General features: G+C 47.8%; 1 protein-coding gene across 3 annotated transcripts in view; it reads right to left on the bottom strand.

Annotated features, from left to right (window-relative positions):
- Window positions 1-22210, bottom strand: part of COL5A1 (collagen type V alpha 1 chain) — a 132634-nt gene that overhangs the window by 91225 nt on the left and 19199 nt on the right. For all 3 annotated transcript variants that reach the window (XR_015278313.1, XM_086858824.1, XM_086858825.1), the window contains exons 2-4: window positions 11566-11733; window positions 6170-6383; window positions 5421-5583 (exon numbers count right to left, since the gene is read on the bottom strand). Coding sequence is in view for 2 of the 3 variants with exons in the window: in XM_086858824.1 (XP_086714950.1) it covers window positions 5421-5583; window positions 6170-6383; window positions 11566-11733 (545 nt within the window). In the remaining variant the exon portion in view is untranslated. The remainder of the gene's footprint in view (window positions 1-5420; window positions 5584-6169; window positions 6384-11565; window positions 11734-22210) is intronic.

The following is a 22210-nucleotide window of genomic DNA, read 5'->3' as shown; positions in this document are numbered from 1 at the left end:
AGAAAAGGCAAAGCAGAAGGAATGACGAGAAAACCAGCAAGCAAACTGAGAATTATTAGGAGACTGGGGAAAGCTACAGACATCTTCAATAAAGATCCCTAAATGCTGGCTCAGGAGGTTTTATTTTCCATCCTCTCACACCGTGGTATATGGTGGTGGTGTAAAACATCCCCTCTTTGCACTCCCTGAAAGACTCTGCAGCAAAGGAGGTGAAATCAGATTTGGCAGGGCCAGTGGAGCAGGCAGCCAGCTCTGTAAATTACCTACTTTCAGCAGCTTGCCAAGGCAGGGAGAAAGAAATGGGAACATGGATCCGTGGTGCATCCTGACAGACAAATCCAGGTTAGTAAAAAAAAAATATTAATTTTTAAAAATGGTTTTTGAAGCTTAACAAAAATGTCATCAATTTGGGCCTTTCCTCTCTCCTTCCTGAGCCTCTGGGTTGAGCTCACACCTTGCAGGATGTGATGGGTCCAACCCTGAGCTCAGGGGTGCTGTGGGGATGCTCCTGCTGTGAAGATCACAAAATCCCAGGATTATTTAGGTGGGAAAAGGTTCCAAGATCGAGTCCAGCCTGTGCCTGATGCCCACCTTGTCACAAACCAGGGCCCTGAGTGCCACATCCAGGTGTTTCTTGGACACCTCCGGGGATGGGGGTTCCAAACCTCCCCGTGCAGCCCATTCCAATGCCTGACCACCCCTTCCATGAAGAAATTCCTCCTGGATCAGGGGATTTCTTGCTTCCCATCTAGCAAAAGTGTTCCCCAGCACCCTGGCACTGCTGATGATATTTGCACAGGACCCTCCTGCCACCAGGAACAGTCAAGACAGAGGTGCTGAGCCAAAATTGGGTCCATATGTGAATTAGATGTGAATTTAGGCCTGAGGCTCCCATGATTCGTCCCTGAGTGCTGGGAAAGTCTAACTTAAATTACCACCAATTTCTCCAAGTTTGCTGCACCCCAGCACATCAGCCCTGGGAGAAGAGAGAGAGAGAGAGAGTAAATCTCCTCCTGGAGTAGACAGAGTTGTTTGATGTGTTAACAGGAGATCTCCCTGCAAGAGGAGGCTCTGAAACTTCAGCATCCCCAAAAACCAGCAAAAAACACCATAAAATGCACCCACATGTACAAAAATGTGCTTTTATTTCTACTCCTTCTACTAAAGCAAAAGCTTTTGATCCAACCTTACAAGCTCACAGCAAAATAACCTACAGGACTTGGAAAATAAGAGCACTTCTCAGAGATGAAAACACCACAGCCAAGAGCATGGGGAGGGAAGGAGAAAGCCCTGACGAGAGTGAAATGAAATCTGGGATTATCAAGCACAGGGATAATTGTTTTTTTAAGTGTAAACAAGGCCCAAGATGAAAAGAGAAGTGGCATTTCAACCCCAAGAGCACCTGAAGGGCCCCAATGTCTGGGCTGGGAGCATTGATGTGTCTGTCCTGCTTTGTCCTGTGCTGCCTTGGAACTCTCTGCAGCCCTAAGAGCACCTCTGGCACCCTGCCCGGCCTCTCTGGCTCATCCCAAATCGCTTTCCTCCATTTCTGATGGCTTGATTTCACTCATAGTCTTCAGGAAAACAAAAAAAAAATCACAAAGGAGAAGAGGAAATCAAAAGCAGCATCTCTGAGCACCCTCCAGGGTGCCATGTCCCATCCCAGGACAGGCTTTGGCACAATTTTTGTCAGCCCCTCCTGGCCACAGGTGCCAAGATCAGAGGAATCCACTTTTTTTTTCTTGGGGTTTTACAGCACCAACTACACCACTGAGACACAGTTATGGCACTCAGCTGCACAAAATTAACTCCTCTTGTCTTCTAAAGGAGCCAAAAGTGACCTTAAAAAGCAATATATTCATGCCCTGAGCTTTTCCACACATGGGAAAAGTCAGTTCAGCCACTCCAGGCACTGCTGCAAACCAAGAGGGTCAAAACCCCACTTAATGTGTGGGACAAGGCTGCAAAATTTTACACAGATGAACCAAAAATAATTGGCTGCAAAAGCAGCCACTCGTTCCTAGGCTGTCCTCAGCAATTCTGCCAAAAACTACTCAATTTTTTACCCATGTCCACACCACAATTTAGTGATGCCAACTCTAGCTCTGGAGCCAGGGGCTATTCAAGACTTCTATCAGCACACAGCAATTCCTGATGGGCAAATCAGGAGACAAAATGGGAAATGCAGCAGGAAAATGAAACAGCAAAGTCTGAACAAAGCTCGTTTTGCTCATCAGGCCATCCATGGAGTAACACAGAGCAGAAAAACAAGGCTGGGCCCTGCTGCAGAAACCAAATTTCTCATTAAACTTCTTCCCAAACATCCTCACAAAGGGGTGAAATTCAGCCCATCCAGCCCAGGGCTGGAAACATTTCCCTGCCCCAGACTTTGGGGAAGCACTTTCCCCACACAAAGATCCCCCAGCTGTGGGATTACCCTGGTCCCTGCTGGGGTCCAGGTGGCTCCTGGGACAGACCATGGGCAGAAAATGGCCATCACCAGGATGCTTTGGGAAGCCTCTCTGGGTTTCAGGCTGAAAATTAGGGTTTTTTTCTGTGAAAAAGCCTTTCCCAAGCTTCCCCCCTCTCTCTATTCACACACTCAACCACCAGGACTTGGTTTCTAATTTACAGTTAAAGAAAAGCACTTTAAAAGGAGCAGTTCATCCCCCTAAAACTGAGACACATTCCCTTGACTTCCCCAGTGCTGCTGCACTGCAGGAACACCTCTGACTGCAGCAGAGAGAGTTTATCTCCCACCATGGGTTGGATTTTTGTCCTTCCCTCTCTCCCTTCAAAAAAAAACCCTTTGCAGTCTCATCCCCTCAGGCACAGCTTGAAACCTCCCAACCCTGCAAGAGCTCCTCCTGCCATTTGTAAACTCCTGTTTTGGACAACAAACCCAGCACAAAACCTGGCTTGTACAACCTGGGCTCAGGCTTGGCCCCTTGTCAGCCCTCCCCAGAGCTCTACAGAGACCCTCACAGCCTCACAGCTAATTGAATTTTAATGAGAGGAAGTAATTTTTCCACTGGAAGAATGTTTAGCTAGAGAAATATTTTGGAATTCCTCTAACCTTTCCTGCCAGGCTTTTTAAAAGTTTTTTGGTTTTTTTTTTTTTGCAGCAGAACACGACTGAGGAAGTTTCCATCCGGGCTCTTGAGCTGCTCCCCTCACAACCCCAGCCAGGCCTAGCCTTTCATTAATGACAACTTCCAAAAACAAAACTCTTTGGGGTTGGTTTCAGTCCTGACAAGGAGGATATGAGTTCCCACAGCTCTTGTGTTGAGACAGAGCCAGCCCAGTCCTGTCTCCACTCCCACCTCACTGGGATATTTTAATTTCCAGCAGAAGTGACAAACACATCAGAGCCCGTGGATGCAGAAAACCTCCTTGGCTGGGCTTTGCAGGTTGGGGACAGCAGCAGCAGCAGCTCCTGCATGTGCTGCAGAATTCCCAGCTTTCCAGGAATACAGAAACCGAACAGCTCACACCCCTTGCCCATCGTTCCGAGCCTGCAGTTTCTGCTTGGCCTGGCAGAAAGGAGAAAGGAGGGGCCAAAGGAAATGGAGTTGCTGAGATATGAAGGAAATTAAGTTCTAGTCCACTGCTTTCAGAAAAACTTCTTCCACCCCAGTTAAAGCTGCTGGTGGCTTCAGTGCTGGGTGACCAAAAAAAAGGATAAATATCAGGACTAGAGGGGGTTTATATCCATCCTGTGTAATATCAGGACACGTAAGACAAAGAAGGAAAAGTATTTTCTAATTATCCAGCTCTCACAAGTGCCACAAAGATCATGTAGCTGCAGCTCACAGCCAGAACAGACAAGAGGCTCCTTTCTCTACCCCAAAACTGAGGAGGTCCCACAGCCCTGTGGGGTCAAAGTCTCTTCAGCAAGGGACCCATGGCCACGGAAAGGGCTAAAAGAGGAGCAGAGAGAACCCATGGACCCCTGGATTCAGTTCCCTCCCTGGCAGAGGAATCAGCTGTCCCAAAGTCAGGTGAGCCCTAAAAGCCACCTGGGAATCCCCCAAATTTCAGGGGCAGTTATGGAAATCTGCTTTTGTCATTTTACATAATGCAGGTGCAGGTTTTTCATCCAGCCTGGATGTGACACCAAGTCCTTCCAGTGGATCTACTGGACCTGGGCTGGAGAAGAACTCACCACTTTTATGTAACAAGTCAAAACACAGCATCCAGTGCTGAAATATTTGGCAGAGCATCCAACACTTGCGAAAGACACTCCAGTGCCCATTAAACCCAGATTTTACTTTCCATTTTAATTGTTCAACTTCCCAGGGAACATCTCTTAATTTAATACAATTTCGATATCCAGGCCTCGCTCCGTGGCTGGGATTTTGGCAGATATATTCAACCCAGGCATTCCTGCTCTGTTTACAGCAGACCAGCTCCCAGATGTTGGTAATATTAAACAGACTGGAACTTTCCCTCTGAGTGACAGCAAAATGCAGGCAAGAACTGGCTTTGCTGTGGTTCTAATTAGCCAGGGATAGGAGATATTCCCCATCCCTTTGCTGGGCTGGGGAGGCCCAGGAGATCCAGCTCTTCCTCTAAATAAATTCCACAAAAATAAGGAGCTAGACATCAATAGGGCTTGGTTTACACCAAGCACTTGGTGCTGATTTTAGGAAGCAATTCCAGCTCACAAGAAAGATCAGGAATGGGATTCTCATCTCCCGGAAAGCCTCACAAGTGCAGCAGAGTGCAGAAGTTGATTTTGCCAGGGAAATGCAGACATTAAACAAGCTGCTGAACTATGGCAAAAAGCTTCTCCCATCTGTACCTTGTCTATAAATAATGCTCTGCCTCTCTGCTTCCATCACAGGAGCTCACGGGAACATCCCACCCCTCAGGAATTTGCTTTGCCTTTGGAAGCAGAGTGTGGGAGGTGACAACCAGGCCAACCAAGCTGTCAAGGAGAGTCTCCTCGTGTCATGGAGCAAAAGAACCAAGAATCCATGGCCAATGAGTGGAAAAAGAGCAAATTCCTACAGCCCCAGGGTGAACTGTGACTTGGGAGGGATCTGCTTCCCTCAGCCTTTATTCGCTGCCCCTGCAGCTTTGAATCCCAGCACAGGCATGAATGAAAAAAACCTTGTGAGCCCTTCCCGGTTTAAATGTGCCAAGAGCTACAAAATCCCAGTGTAGAGATGGTCTAGAACCCCAGCAAAGGCTTGAAACCAGAGAACCAGAGGAGCTCACTCCACCAAGGTCACCTGGCCCCCCAATTTTCATCATTACTACAAAAAGTCAAAATAAAAACTTAAAAATCACAAACAACAGCATCCTACTATGTAAAGGAAAAAAAAAAAACCAACAAAAAAAATTCAAAAAACGAGCTGGAAGTGTCTCATCATCGCTGTGGAACAATTCCAGAGCTGCTCCTTGCCATGGCTCACCTCAAAGACCTCCTCATCCAATATCCTGGTGCCAAACACGATGATGCCGTTGACATCGATGATGGGATGCTCGCTCCGGTCCAGGAACTTGGTGATTTTCTTTTTACAGTCCAGAACCAAGGTGACATTTTTCTTCTGCACACTCAGAGCCACTCGATGCCACCTGTGAGAACACAGCCCACAGACACGTCAGGCACAGCCCCGGGCTCTGCAGGACAAGGCAATTTGTATTTTGTATAAAAAATGAACTTTCAGGAATTGATGTTCTGTGAGGCTTCTTGGAAATCCTCCCTGGGCAGAGCCTAAAGGGTTGGTTGGCAAGAGAAATGCTGATTGACAACTTTCATCCCTCCAAAGCGGGCAGGAGAGGGCCAGCTCTGCCTTCAACAAGAAGCAGGGATAAAACCACACTGATGCCTCCCTTTTCCACCCTCTTTTTAAGCCCTGCACAAGTCTCAGCATGGATTTTGCAAGACAAACTGATTTTTTTTTAAGGCCCTTCGCAGCAAAATCAATGTTCCTATCCCCACAAGTACCAGACAGCAGAGCTGACTGCTCATTTACAATTCTTACAGATGTCAAATTAATTCCCCAAAGACCAAAATGACAGACTGGAGCACCTGTCAGCAGCCAGGGGTGTGCAAATACATTTCTATAGGCACGATTCCTATTTTATACAATGTTCAACATGCTGGCATCGATAACAAACAATGAACTGTTTTTTCCTTGGTGCACAAAATGTCACTTACTTGCCATCTGCTAGGTTAATGCCTCTAAAGAGAGGATAGTCTTCTGGGCCTGGCTTTCCTGTATGGTCTTCATACAGGAATACAGGAGATCTACCCAACTCCACACCAATTTGCTGGATCCCTTGCTCATTGTAAATTGAGATCAAGAAGGACTGACCTCCTTTCTTCGCTTTTACAGTGGTTAGAATGGAGAAGTCCTCTGGGAAGGGGGAAGCTGGAGTGGAAAAGCAAAGAGGTTAGTGAGGTTTCCTCGGAAATAATCCCTGCATAAACAGTCCTGTTGTCTGAGAAGCCGTGGCTGGCTTGTCTCCAGATGTGTGCAGATCAGCAGCCCTAAAATTTATACAGGGCCAGGTGAAGATGTGGCTTTTCCCCAAATACTCTGGGGTGAAACCCCTGTGCTGGGGAAACACAAGTTCTGCAAAAGTTGTTGCCTTAATTTTGTATTATTTGCACCCAACCCTTCCAAAGAAGCTCCCCTAAAGCTTTTTAGGACACAAGGCAAAAACTCTCATGGGGTGCTCCAGATGAATTTAAGTTCTTGAGGGGCCAGAGGAAATCAAGCATCAACAGAATCTTCATGGGTTTTATTTAAGGGAGCAGAGAATTGCATCATGATTTGTTTATTCCAGATGAGAACAGATGATTTCGTGGTTTTGGCTTTCAGGGTTGCTGCAGACACACAAAAAAAAATCTGAAAAAGGAAAGAAATCTGGCAATCAATAGAAAATGCTAATTTGTCTGCTTATTAAGTAACATCTCATTTCCTGGCTCTTTCTCCTCTCAGGAAAGAGCTGTGCCTGATCACAGGTGATTTCTGTCTTTATTTCTGCAAGGTTTGGGGGATTAAAGCCATTAAAGTCCATCAGTACAGGGTCATTCTGCAAGGCCAGGCAAACACATTTAAAGTTGCAATCTGGGCATCACCCTCTTGCAGAAACCCAAATTCCTCCCCTTCCTTTGGGTTTCTCTACCCTTCAGACAGAAAAAAATGAGCCTAAACTAAAAATCCTGGATGCACATCCCAAACAGGGCGGCTTGAAAACCACCAGGAGCACTCATAAAGAAGATTTCTTGATCAAATTATACACACCACCCCTCTGATGCTGCACTTCAAAGTGTGGGGCTTGCAGGGAACCTCCCTTTGGAGGTGCAGGCTTTCCAAAACAAGGATTGCTTTGTACCTCTGGAGAAATCTTCGACCACAGCAGGGCAGAGCAAAGTGGGGCAGCCCCCCATGGGGTTTGTGACACGTGTGGCACTGGTAGCACCCAGGGAACACGGGGATCCTGTTTAAACTGCGGATGTGCAGCCAAATAAACCACAAAAACCATCAAGCTTAGTGCCCAGAAGCTTCAAATAGATTTTCTTCACTACTTGAGGTTTTTCCTAGATGGTATCCCAGGGGGTTTTGACCCAGGGAGAGGATGAGGAACGTGGCAGAGGGGAGTTCTTGGCACCACAGCAAAGCTGGAGCTCAAACACAGAAGCCCTGAGCTCATCCTCTTCCTCTTCTGACTGGGAGGTGCTTTAATTTTTAGGAACAAAGTGTTTTTAATGTATTTATCTGCCTACAGCAGGGAAGGGGATGAGGCAGGAGCTGCATCAAAACCGGGATTGCTACAGAGCAAAGGCAGAATTCCAAGGGGGACAACTGGGGATACCTATGGAGAAAGACTTTGTACCAAGTTAACCCCCATCACCTTGCATAAATAACATTTGGGAAGCAGCAGAAAGCAGCAGAGAGGCCTCCCAGTCGGGAATTAAATGCCATGCTAGCCTGATTTATCCCCAGGACTCAGCCCCAGATATTTGGCAGAAGCAGCACCCAATTTTGGTGCCTCCCACAGGATGCCCGGAGCTTTATCTCCCTCCCCTGTGCACAAACCCTCCTGGAGGACTGAGTCAGGACCATACGCCTTCCTGGCTCCAATTACAGCCTACAGATTTGGGCCTTTTATGTAAAATAGTTCATGTCCAAAATTTCATTATGAACCCACAATACAGTACCTTTCAACTTGGACAAGCTGCCAACTCATTAAAAAGCTGCTTTTAATTTTTTTTTTCATTATTATCAAAATGTCTCCATGGTGATGCGAGTTTCTCAACCCAAATAATCATAATGGATGAATTATAGCTGACATTACTCTGTTACTGCTCCGCTGTCCTGGCAAAATAACAATGCCTGCACTGTCAGAGGCAGAAATGACCCGGGCTGCGGAACGAGGGATGAAAACACATCCCCACACACACCAATACCGATAAATACATCGGCATAAATACACCAAGCACGGAGAAATTGACCCAAATCCCTCCAAAACAATGGAGACACCCCTCCAACAAAGGCTTTGGGGTGGAGTCCTCGTCCTTGACTCGCTCCTCAAACGAGCTCACGCTGGGAGATGCTGTGCATCCATCGCCGGCTCTGGTTCCGCATCCTCCTCCCACCCCGTGGCCAAAACCCCCCAAACTCCCCCCCCGGGCCCTCCCACAGCACGGGGGGAGCCCCCAGTCCTGCTGAAGCTGAAGGAGCTCCAGGGTGGGCATGGCTGAATCCATGGGATGCTCCAATGGATGAGCATCTTCTTGCTTGAGCACGGTGATTAAAGGCTCTTGAACAACCTTGTGGTCTTCGAAGCAGGGCAAGTCTGGAGCTTCTTCCTAATCCAGGTGTAGCCAAGCACAGCCTAAAACAGAGTCCTGCTCCTGATCTGGGAAGGGCAGGAAAGCTTGAGCTGCTAAATAGCAAAAATCCGAGAAGCAGTGAGCTGATCCTGTTCCTGACACAAACACAAAGTGAGAAGGTGGCATTCCCTGAACCTTTACACTTTTCCTCTTGGAAGCAAAGCTGTTTTCCAATGGTCTCACCAATTTCTGGCCTTTTCCTTCATCTGAGGAGACTCAGCTGTGCAATGACTTGTTCTTCACAGGGGTGACTGTTTGAGCTCTAACAGAGATTTCTGAGAAGGCAAATGACAATTGCAAACTTGATGGAAGCACACAAATGACATTTTGCTGGCTGCACTGAAACCCTTGCCTTTCTTGCTTCTTTTTCTCTTGCTTTTCTTTCTGGAAAAACACAGATTTTGTTGGAAAGCAAGACTTCAGGGAGCCAGGACAAAAAGCATCTCAACAGATTTTTTTCACTCTTTTGAGCATAAAACCCAAGTTTTATATATATATACACACACATACATCTTGCTTTGCTGGCTGTGGCAGCAGAATGCAAAGCCCATGAAATTACATCTTAGAAAAGCACCAGCTTCTAATTAGCACAAAATATTCTGTACAGAGAGTGTTTGCCAAGGGTGCTGTGGAGCAGAGAGGGAAAGCTCTGCTCCAACCCACCCTCCTGGTGGCACAAAAGCCCTAAAACCACATTCCCCTGGGACACTGCCCTGCAATTACTTTGTTATCTTTATTCCCTTCTCTCATTTGGGAGTGGGAGCTGAAGTCTTCTTAAAGAGATGAGGAAACATCCGTGGATCTGCTGGAAAACACTGGGAGTTCTTCACTTGGCTCTTGCCCATGTCCTGAGCAAGCAGCAGAGAAGCCTCAAGGACTTTGGAAGGTTTCAGGCTGGGACTGAGCTGCTTCAAACACCCCATGGTCGTCCAGGTGATGAAATGATGGAAAAGTTGCTCCTTAAATCCATCCAGATCTTCTCACACAAGGAAGATGGAAACCAAGAACTCAGTGAGGGTGAGGATATAAAAGTAAAAAGGTATAAAAGAGACAACCAAGAAAATCTTCTACAACACTTGAGTTCTTTCCTGGGACCAGGACTCAGTTCTCTCCTGGGACCAGGACTCAGTTCTCCCCTGGGACCAGGACTCAGTTCTCCTTGCTTGTGTTTCCTATGTCAGCACTGCTGTGATCCAATCCCCTTGTTAAACAATCAGCCAAAACATTCCAGCCTTGTTTTTACACCTTCAGTTCACCACTGTTTGCTGGTTTCTGTTACATAAAAGAGACCAGGCAAGACTTCACAGTGGCTACAGAAACTACTGGCAAGCTCTCAGATCCACTCCAGTTGGATATTTCAAACTGGAACATTTCCTTTCAACACTTCTCAGCTTGTAGATACCAGGTCTAAAACTTTAAGTCATTTCAGGAGCATGACATGAAGGGACATTGTGGGCACTTGGGGCACACAATGACTTTATCTGTGATCAGAAAGAACTTTCCTGCCCTGGACAGCAATAAAGACAAATTTAGGGTCTGGTTTGTCCTTCTGCAGACATTTAAACCCAGCTTTAGGCCAGACTGAGCAGCTCCCTTGCTGAGGGTTGCCCATGTGGTGATGTCCAGCCTGTCACATCTGTCCTCACATCAGGCTCAGTTTTCAGGTGGGACACAGCCTGTGCTCCTGCTCACCATGGATTAAATACAATTATTGTTCCAGCAGGATGAAAAAGGCTGGAAATAACCTCAGCAGCGAGGGAAGTACAGGAGGGGAGGGCTGGAGGCACATCCCCAGCCCAGCCTCAAAGTCTCCATTTGTGCCTCTGCCAGGCCAGGGCTGAGGGATGCCCTGGTTAATTAAGGAGCACTGATGGTGGCACAGCCCATTAGCTCTGATTTAGCCAATCCATTCATCCCCTCCCAAACACTGAGGGAGGACGTGTGTGCCTGCTCTGCTTAAATCCCCTCCTGCCTCCCACACCAGGCACAGGCAGCTTCCTTCTGCCTCCTGCCACAGCTGCCTCAGCAAAATCACTTTTCTCACCCAAGCCCTGCCATGAGCAATCCCAGCACCCCAGAGCTCCCCCAGGTGAAACAGGGATGCCTGGATGGCTTGGGAAGGAAGAATTCTGGTGGTGACTGCATCTCTCAGGCAGGGAGGAGTTTGGGTCCACACCTTACAAACACATCTGACTCTAGGGATTATGTCTTGGCCTGAAAAATTCAACTCAGGCAGCAATAAAATGCTCAGTGCTCTTCAAGGGTTTTGTGCCTTCCTCTAACGAGCCTCCCATCCCTTCAAACAACTTTTCTTGGGACATCTGTTCCTGTGGGCCAGCCTGTTATTTTTATCTGGTGATTATTTGTGTTAGGAGAGACACCACAGCCCCAGAACCAGACCCTACTGTGCTTGGGAGGGCACAGAACAAAACACAGCCTGGGCTCCTCTGCCTCCTCCTCCTCTGTCCCCAGCTGGGTGTCACCCTGTGAGAAAGGGGGATGGGGAATTTTCCAGCCTGGGAGGGAGCAGATGTGGCACTGGCCATCTCTTCTGCAGTGACAGCCAGCACCTCGTGAAGACACAGGGATAAAAGGATATTATTTGATGGCTGGAAATCTGCAGCCCCCTGAAACAGCAGAACCTCTGCAAACACACTGGGGAAATGAAGGAATCAGACATTTCCATGGGACAAATGAAAAGCTGGACTCACCAGGATACAGCTGCTTTGTTGGGGCACTGAGCTGAGCATCTTTTGTTACTCTGTAAGCAACATCTGCTTCTTTTGAAGATCTTCTGCTTGTGCAAAACCCCGTGGTTTTTGTGATACCGTCAGGTAAATTATGAAAATCTAACACCTTCAAGAGGTCTGCAGGTTCAGCTGTAAAGAGAAAAGGAGAAAGAAGAATTAGGAGACGACAGGAGTGGCGCCCCTGGCTCCAAATCAGCCTTGCATCGCACAAATCAATCATCACAACCTTAAACCCAGCTGAAATCTGCTTTCAGTGCAAGGTTAATGCCAGCTTCAGATCTGGGACATGGTCAAAGGCACTGATTGAGGGCAGAGAGGAGCAGCAGATCAGCTGTCTGCACGGGGGCACAGGGCAGAATGCCCTGCCCTCTTTGTCCCAGGAGCTGGATTTTCCTGGATGTCTTCACCCAGCATCCATCACTCAAGTATATCCTGGAGATTAAGCACCAGGCAGGAAATTCTTGATCTGAGGGAAAGGTTTTAAATCAGGAATTTCTCACCACACCAATACAAACCTTCCCATTCTTTGACTGAGGCAAAAAGTTATTTGGAAGCAAACACCTAAGCAAGCCTCCCTGAGGGAGAGAGACCGTGCAAAATAATCACACAAACAGAGTGGCTGTGATGACAGGAAACCCACAAGGAAAGTTTTGGGACATGAAGCAAGGTGAGGAGGCAAAGATGCTGCACAAGCCCTCCTCAGGCAGCTCCAGTCCAGGCAATTCCCACCAAATCATCCCCCAGATATTCCATGATTTCACCAGGATTCCTGCACAACCACCAGTGCACCCAAAGGTGCAGCTGGATGGACAAAAATCCACCTGTGCTTCACAGAAAAGAGGAAAAATCTGAATTTTAACTAATGGCACTGAGCAAAAGGCTCCTTTCCTCCCTCACAGCCCGTCAGGCTTCAGTCCTGAGGCTCTGATTAATGAGGAGCCCTTGGTGACATCCCACAGCAGCACAGGCAGGGCAGCTTCACCTCCAGATGTCCAGGGCTCAGGACATCAATTAAGTCATGCAAGTGATGCATCTCATTAAATTCCTAATCTGCATCTCATTAACTTCCTAATCTGCATCTCATTGAATTCCTAATCTGCATCTCATTAAATTCCTAATCTGCTCTTGCTCACGTCAGCAGAGGTGGAGGCTCCAGAAGTGCAACAGCCAGACCTGACTTTAAACTCTTGAATGAAATTATTCTGAATTTTGACTGTGCAGTTGGAGCCAAAGGGTGTCAGAAATACAAACCAGGGCAGCAGGGCCCGAGGCAAACTGGGCTGTGCTGGTTTTGACTGGGGGAGGGTTAAACCTCGTCCTAGCAGCTGATCTGGGGCTGATCTGGGGCTGCACTCGGGGTTTGGGCTGAACACAGGGCTGATAACTCCGGGATGCTTTCATCACTGCTGGGCAGGGCTTGCACAGACTCCAAGGATTTTCTGCTCCTCAGTGTCATCAGTGTGATGTGGAGATATTCCAAGGGATATTCCATGCTCTATGGAATCATGCCCAGCATGGTGAGAAGTGGGAAAAAGAAGTGCACACTTGAAGTGATGGTGTTTGTCTTCCCAAAAAAAAATAAAATCATTATTTGTGATAAAGCCTTGCTTTGCATGCCCATGGGGGGAAGAATTCCTTGATTTATTTTCCTTGCTTTACCTATTCAACTGTCTTTATCTCAAGTCACAATTATTTTTTTAACACTTTTTCTGATTCTCTGCCCCATCCCACCTGGCTGCACCCCTGGGGAAGGGCCACATCGTGTCCATCAGCACAAACAGCAGTGGGAAGACAGAGCCTTTTATAATAGGCCTTTTATAATATCAGAAATTTTGCTTACCAAGAAGCTCAGCCCAACATTTGCACGGAAAATCTCTGACTGTTGTTAGGCAGCTCTTGAAAGTTTCCACAATCCTAAAAAATTGGGCTCTCAATGAGAGATTACAAACATATGGCAAAGCCAAGGGGACAGTGCAGATAATAAAGGAGCAGAGGGAGCCTGGCCTGAGCAGCAAACAGCTGGAATATTTCCTCATCCCTCATCCTCATCAGGCACTGGATGCAGGACACATTTCTCTAAGCTGTCCTTGCCACTTGGACCTTCTCCCTGCCTTCAACCACGTTTTATTCTGCACAAAATATCTGCACATCTACAGCCCAAGCTGTGTTTAAACAACCAAAATGCAATAAAACTCCGTCCCTGCTTCCAGTCACATCCCTGTGCTCCAAGAGCTTCAGAGCAGCCAGCTCCTACGCTGCCTCCAACATTTCTTTAGGGAGGAGAGGTGGGGAAAAGGCACATGCAAGGGGGAATGTGAATTCCAGACTCCTGACATCAGCTGGGTCCCTGTGCCAGGTGGGGGTGTTGGAGCTCTGTGTGCACATCAGCCAGCCAGAGGTGCTTGCAGGAACAGGAACATCTGCAGAGGAATCCATCCTCTGCATGGGTTGGAGACCAGTGCCTGCAGTGGTCACAGGTGGAGCTTCAGGGGGGTTGGACCCTCTCCAGGAGCCACCAGCCACAGGTTTGGAGCTCCAGCCCCTGCCTGGAGCCCTGTGAGCAACCCCAACACATCCCCAGTGCCCTGGTGGGGCCCTTCTCATCCCTAGAGGATGATCCAAGCACCTGCAGTGCCTCCAAACACTGCAATCCATCTTCATTCCCCAGGACCATCCCCTGTGCCTCCAGAACCACGGTGAATTAGGTCAGGGCGAGAGATTCAAGGAGAAAACCAATCTGGTGCTGCACAAACCAACTGGAAACCAGGCAGGAGAGGGAACCACCTTTGTTCCCAGTGTCCCACCTCTCCTGGAAATCAGAGAGGAGGTGAGGAGCCAGCCAAAGCCCCACGGCCCCCTCCTCACTGAGAGCATCCTTTGAGCAGGATCTCAGCAGCAGGAAAAGCCCAGCTCTGCCCACAGAGACGAGCTGCACACAGCAGCAGCTCTCATTCCTGCCCAGCCAAGCAGTTCAGTTATTTCCTCAGGGTTTTCCAGCCAAATCCAAGCTCAGCAATCTCCTGTGAGGGAGGACAGAGACCTGACTGACCTAACTGCAGGGGATTTCTTGCAGGTTTGCTCTGGGCCTGGCCTCCATCTGAGGGCTGAAGGAGCTGGTGCTTTATGAAAGCTTCCTTTTCACTCTCTGTGTGATGAATAACATCCCTGTGCAGCATCACACACAGGAGCATTCTCTGCTCGAGGTGCACAGGGCTCCCCAAAGGGACCAGCTCAGTCCCTGCCCAGCACACAGAGACACAAACCCCAAACACCCCAAACGAGGCCAAAATCAGACCAGAGGCTGCACCAAAAATCTGCAAAGCCCTGCAATAAAACTAAAAAAGGAGCTTGACTTCCCATTTTAACTCAGCAGAGCTGGCAGGGCCTAAACATGCTCTGCAATGCCCAGAGAAGAAATAATGGTGCAGAGCATCAGAGGAAGGGACAGAGAGATAAAAATCAGTGCCAGAAGTTTGGGTTTTTTTTTTCATTTCCAGGGAAATGTGGAACAAAGTGATTGTCCCATCCCTGGGAGTGTCCAAGGCCAGGTTGGGCAGGGCTCAGAGCAGCCTGGGCTGCTGGAAGGTGTCCTGCCCATGGCACCATGATTCAGTCATTCTGTGAATAGTCATTCATCACTCTTGGTGATGAACCACCAGTGGCCAGAAGAGGATTAAATCCCCAATTCTTCCATCACCACAATTAACCACCATCTTTCTGTGACCACCTGTGACAACCTGTCTCCTGGTTCCTCAAACACTTGTTAGAAGTTGGATCAGAGGCTGCTGGTGTTAAGTTTATAACTACCCTCACCCAGAAGTGGCCAACAGAGATTTTTTTCTTTCTCCCACTTCAATATGAGAGCAAACCAAGCAGGATTCTTTGGAACAAACCCCTGGCTCTGGGCTGGGCATCCACCTGCCACCACACCACAGCCAAACCACCCTCTTGGACACAGCCAGGGGATGCAGGAGCACAAAAATCCCCCCAGAACTCCAAAGGAAACCAGAATTTTGCCACCATTAACATCCACTGAATGTCTGAGCCCACCAAACCCCCCTGGCCTGGGGGCAAACCCCATTCCCAACTCTCCTTCCCCTGACTGTTCTTTAAGACAAAGTTTTAGAGGAAAAGATCCCTTAAACCCTGCTGATCCTTCAGGATATGTGCAATAACAAACAAGGATTTTATTTCAATCCATTACACCTGTCAGTCACAGAGCTCAGCACAACCAGCCCTGCTTTAGCTACTGCAGGCCAGGGAAACACTTTCTCCACTCCATCACCATCCAAAATTTCATTTCCCCATCCTCATTTTTGGTTTCCCCTCCTAAATCCATCTTCCCTGGCCAAGGGAAAGTGAGGAAAAGAATTAAATATTATTCTCCCCTCAAAAATCCCCAACAAAACAACATCAAACCAAACCAAACAACCCAAACAAAACAAACCAACCCTGCAACAAACCAAAACACCCAAAAATAAACCCTGACAGAAAACCCCAAGAACCCAATGGAAATGTTGCTCTGGAAATTGAGTGCAAGATGGGAGCTGCAGCTCCTGCAGAGCACACTGCAAATCCCAGCCTCAGCCAGAAGTCATTAATCTAAGCCATATTTATGCCTGTAATAATAATTTTTAACACCTTGAACAACCCCAAAGCACTCCCATAAGTCACTTATGTGCTCCTTGTGCATATCCATGTTCCCAGTGGCTGAAAAATTACAAATTGCAAGCAACAGACCTCAAAACAAATCTCATTTTTCAAGGTCTTTAATTAAATCCTGATCCCCGAGGAGAGCCACAGTGTTTAAACTTGTCACTGAGCTGAGGGCTGGAGCTGCTGAGGATCACCAGTGCTGGAGCAGACATTCCCTGTGTTCTCCCAGTTCTCCCAGTGCAGGAACTGGGCAGCACTGGGCAAAAGGAAAAGCCAGGCCTTTAAACAGAGCACGGTCTGCATTCCAGGGAATTCTAAAGCTGAGCTCTGCCCAGCCTGGTCTAGGGAAGGTGCCCTGCCCATGGCAGGGGTGGAATGAGATGAGCTTTGAGGTCCCCCCCAACCCAAACCAGTCTGGGATTCTGTGACAAAATTCAGGAGATTCCCTGGAATCTTTCTTCAAGTTTTTGCCTTCCACCACCCTTCAAAGCGGAAAAAATTCATCTGGAGACACAGATTTACTGTGCACAGCTGCCCTGTTGTTGTTTTAACTGAGACATTTAGGGTCTGCAGGAGGGATGGACAGCCTGGAAAAGGAGAATTTTCTTCCATATTCGGGTTTGGAACAGGCAAAGGACATCCCAAAGACCTCCAGGACTTTATGATGCAGCTCTTAGTCATACTGTGGTTTGTGTGCAATGGCTTGAGGCCACAGGGTCAAGAATGAAAAAGCATTCCCAGCTCATTCCAGGTGCCCTCTGCAACTTCCTCATCATTTACCACCAGTGCCACCAGGCTGGGGATTTGCATCCCAGCAGCAGGGATGCAGATCTGCTGGAAATAAAGCTTTCCTATATGAGCAACAACAGAAAATTGTCATTTATCTCCCAGCAAACAGTGACAGCAAATAAAGCCAGTAAGGATCACTTCAGGAGTAGCATCCCTTTGAGAAGAATTTCAGGATGCCTTCCACTGTCCCAGGCTGCTCCAAGCACTGTCCAGCCTGGCCTTGGACAATTCCAGGAATGGGGAATCCACAATTTCTCTGGACAACCTGAGCTAGGGCCTCCTCACCCTCACACAGAAGCTTTTTTTAAGGGGAAAAGTGTTTTCCAGCAGAAACCCAAACCATGAGGGGTCAGAGCAGCTGAGGAGGGACAGGAGGAGCCACTGAGACCCCAAAGATCCAATCCCAACCTGCAAAATCCATCCAAAGTCAGGGTCCCACCAGGAAGAAGCAGCGAATCCTCATGGCAGAGGGACTGGTGCTCCACTTCCAGCTTTAACCAGCCTTTTCCAAGATATTCTTAGCCCTAAATAAACACTCAATTATTGCCTTTGGTGGGCCCAGCCCAGGCAGGGCAGAGCCCTTCCCCTGGGCTCTGGGTTTCTCAGTCCCCAGAGGTTGCCTTGAATATCTGGGTTTAGATTTGGAATTAAAACCAAGAGGTATTTATACATTATATCCTAATTTAGGGATATTATATTATTCCTAGAGTTCCTGTGTCAGATCCAGAAGAAATAAAAGCAAGTGAGGACTGGAAGTTGCTTCCCCTTAGTGATGCTTTTTTTATGGAGCTGAGAGTCTCCTTTTCAGCCTTCTGGGATTTCAACAATTTTGACTCCTTATCTAAACACTTTTCACCACAGCTGACCCTGCTGCAGCCCTGGGATAACTGACTAAAACAGGGTGGCAGAGGCTAAAATAAAACAGGGCCTAAAATAAGGATATCAAGCCCCAGCTGCTGTTGCTCCAGCATCCCTTGGATGGGTTTAACAGAGACTCTTAAATTCTTCAGCATCCCAGCAGCCCAATAAAACACAATTATTTATTTGGGCAAAGAGAAAAGGCATTTTAAGGAGGAGAATTGAAGAATGTGAGCTGCAGGACTGAAGGTATTAAGGGTTGCTCCTCAGGAAGGAGTAGAATAAAAGGAATGAAATAAAAAGGCAGCTACAGAAAGGGTCAGAACTGATCTGCTCCTCCCAAGAGCTGCCACAGAGCTGTGTCAATTCACACTGCTCCAGATTGCAGAATATTTCACCAATGACTCATGACATCCCCTTATTTATTTATTTTTTCTTTTAAAGAAGCCCAAATAGTCCCAACTGGGAACAAAGGAAACCATTATGCACAGTCAGATTGGAAGGATCCTACATCTAATCCCAAAAGGAAAAGAAAGAAACCCAGAACTGACACTGGAGCAGCTCAGAGACTCATGAAATTCAAAGAATCAAATAATTCCTGTTCCTTTAAGCAGAAATGGGCAGAAATTTTTATTTAGTTTTTTAAAAAATAATCAATCATTTGGGTTTCTAACAAAGCTAACGGTGAGCAAAGAGCAAGGTTTTCCTTCATGGAATATAATTACACAGTCTGCTCCAAATTCCATGCAAAAGCTTACAGACACAAGGCCCAGAAATCAGGCAAATGTTGAGGATTTGAGGGGAAATCCCAGCCCTGCTCAAGGACAGCAAAAATCCTGCTCGTTTTAAGAGCTGAGGATTTGGGATTCTCCCTTGGGAGAGTGAAAAACAATCCAGCAGTAAAGGGATGGCTCAGAGGAGGAGGATGGGCTTTTCCAGGACAATCCCTGTCCCACGCCAGCTTGGGAGCCAGGACGTGGCCAAGGGACAAATCCAGCCCTGGACATCTGGGGACAGCTGCTGCTCCAGGACACCAAGGAGCTGTTTCCCCCCACCACCACAAATCCTGGGAAATGGCAACCCCCAGGACACAGGGACAGGGGGTGCTGGGGTCCCTAAAAGGGCAGGTCTGAGGGTTCAGGGCACAGCATTTCCCTTTCCCTGCTCATGGGCAGCTCCACATCCCAGCAGGGATCGCTGGGATTCTCCCTGGCTGTCCCCACGTGCCCCCAAGACAGGTCCAGGGCACAAATTCTTCCTGGCTGAAGGAAAAATCTCATTCGTGGAGTAAAAAACACAAAGGCTTTTAGGGCAGAGCCTGAATGAAGGCTTGTCACCCTCTGACCCACATCACTGACTGCTCAGTGCCCAGGGAATTTTTAGGAGCTCATCCTAACAGTGGGATCAGAGGAATGAGGTGAATCAGCATCTCCAGGGGCTGTCCCTGCTGTCCTCACATCCCACCCTGCCCCTCTCATCCCATCCCAGGAGAGCTTCCCAAGCTCCCCCCTTGGCGTGGAGCAGGAATTTCTGGGTCACTGTGACATTTTGGGAAGTGCTCCAGCCCCAGTTTCGTTCCTGGCAGGGGCCTTGCCCTTTGAACGACTGAGGGTGAATGGAGGCCGCAATTCTGGGAGCTGGGAAAGCTCCAAACCCACGCCCTCAGCACATCCACAGATGGAAAAGCTGATGGGGCAGGACCCCGACTTGGGAATGACTCACTGAGAGCTGGGTTTAGGAGCAGCTCCTTAAAACCAGCCTTAAAGGGATGCAAGTTTTGCTCCCCTCACCCCCAGGCTCTGTTTTTTTTAACACAAAATCCCATTTTAACATCATTGCAAGGCCCCTGGATTGGCTCAGCCCTCAGGGAGCACCTGGAGACGAACCAGCAAGAGCTGGAAATCCCATCCAAGGAATCTGCCATTCTTCCCAAGGAAACCTTGGCACTCCTCTGCAGGTGGAGCATTGAGGCTTTCCAAGACTTTGGACGAGGGGGGACAGCCTAGAGCCCACAGAGGGCAGCTTTGGATGGATATTAGGAATTCATTCTTCCCTGGGAGCATGGTGAGGCCTTTTCCAGCTTCTCTCCACCACCACGGGACTCATTCCTAAGCACAGGGCCTCCTGCACCTCTCACACAGGTGCACCTCAAGGTGGAAAAGGAAATTTCAACCTTTTATCTTCGCTCTAAAGAGTCCCAGTGTTCCCAGACAATCTGGCACTGGGACAGCAGCTACATTTTCAAAGCAATTTGTAATAATTAACCACTTCAAGCCCTGCAAAGCTTAATTAAGGCCCGAGCTTGCAGCACATTAAAATCAACAAGAAGCTTTACAACCGGTTTTAATGGGGTGAGGAACAGTTATTCCTGCAAAGAAGCAGCCAGAGCTGGCAGGATCATCTGGAAAAGGGAAGGGAATAAAGGAGAGCTGGAGACTTAGAGAAAGAGTTGAGAGTGACTTAGAGAGAGACTTAGGCCAGAGTTGAGAGTGGCCTCCTCCTCACAGCCTCTCTCAAAACCTCCCAAAAAGGAACAAAATCCACAGCTAAACTGGGATTTTCCCTGTAAATCCATTTCCTGCAGCCCTCTGGATCGTTTTCTGTGGGTGATGGTCTCCCTGCATCCCAAGGGTGTCACTGGAATGGGAATTATTGTACCGGGCTGGAGCCATCCCACACACTCAGAGTGGTGTCCTCCACCCAGGAAATCCCAGCCCATGCCTGTGGGATTTCTATGGGATTTCTATGGGATTTCTGTGGGATTTCTATGGGATTTCTATGCAGCCAGCAGCCTCTGTGGGTGTCAGGGCACTTTGGGAAAAGAATGAGCAATAATTTGGGTTTTATTTTCCTCCCTCCTGAGCCAGTGGAAACACAGCAGGATGCTCCAGGACACACACAGCCTTATAGGATAACCTAAAACACATCTCTTGACACCTCAGGAGTATCAAAAAGGGCCATAAAGCCACATTGAAGTGGAATTTTGTGCCCAGGAAAACACCAAGGCAAAGGATTCTGTATCTTCCAGCAGCACTCCGGGAAAGTGGGAGATGCTGAAGAAACTGGATCAGGATAAGTGCTGGAAGCCCTGAGGACACAGGAGACAAGAAGGACAAGGAGCATCTTTTCTCTAAATCAAGAAAAATCTGGAAAAAGCAGCCAAAATGGGCAAACCTGGGCAGAACTGGAGTTATTCCAGAATAACCCCCTCTCTCCAGCCTTCCCAGAGCCCTGCCCTTTGCTGAGTGAACGGGCCAGCCCTGAGCTTAATTAATTAACACAAGCACCTGCAGAATTAGCATCACTTCCAGCCCGCTAGAGCCAGGCTGAGGCTCAGCCTCGCACATCACATCACCACTTCAAAGGCAGCAAATCCCCCTCCAGGCACTGCCCCACGCCCAGGTAAACCTGGCTGGGATGCTCCCAAAAATACAGGAATTCAGGAGTTAAAGATTCATTTTTATGCGCTGTGGGTTTTTCAGTTGTCTGCAAAGTTAATGGGAGCAGGCAGAAGTAATTTCATTTTTAAATATTTCATTGGCTGATTTAAAAAGAAAAGCCCAACACTGAATTATTTCCAGCCCTGCTCTACACTCCACTATTTCGACACGGGGAGAGAAATGTAAAACCAATTATTTCCCTTAGATGTTTAAACCAACCAACTCTGAGCATTTAGTTCATATCTGATTCTCCTCAAAAATACAGCCAGCAGGCAAATTTCAAATTAATACCTGCTTGACTTCATGAGAAGTGTTTCTGAAGCTTGTTTCCCAAAGTTTTCTCCGGAGCATTAATTCCTGAGTTTATATAACCCAGACTGCACCACGCAGGTGCTGCTTTCACGGGAAGAGCAGAAGGAAAAAAAGCCCAGAATTAACTGAATTTCATTCCCTCCTCAGCCCCCAAGGAGCTGAGATGCCCTCAAGGGATGTCTTTGAGAGCAGGGAGAAATTCACCGCTTAAACTCCCAGTTTCCAGTGATTTTCTCACTTCTAATCCACATTTATCCAGCAGGTCTTGCTCCCAATTAGGTGTTTAGATGGATTTCCTTGTGAACATCGCCAGGGAATGTTATTTTACTGTAGGCCAGTGGCGGTTTTTTATGAAAATATAGAATCTGGTGATTCTAAACATGTGGCAGAGGCTCATCCAAGCACAACATCCAGCTCCTATTCCTTTCCTGTTTCCCATTATTAAAAAAACACGGGTACAGGGTGTATTTCCTCGCTGCCCAAGCTCAGAAATGGCACATTTTGAGGTTTTTTTTGCATTAAAATCCCGGAATTCCTCCCCTTGGTTCAGG

The sequence above is a fragment of the Cyanistes caeruleus genome, chromosome 20, assembly GCF_971803275.1.
Source record: "Cyanistes caeruleus chromosome 20, bCyaCae1.hap1.1, whole genome shotgun sequence".
NCBI lineage: Eukaryota > Metazoa > Chordata > Aves > Passeriformes > Paridae > Cyanistes > Cyanistes caeruleus.
Note: the sequence above shows the minus strand (reverse complement) of the source record. Positions and strands in the feature narration are given on the sequence as shown.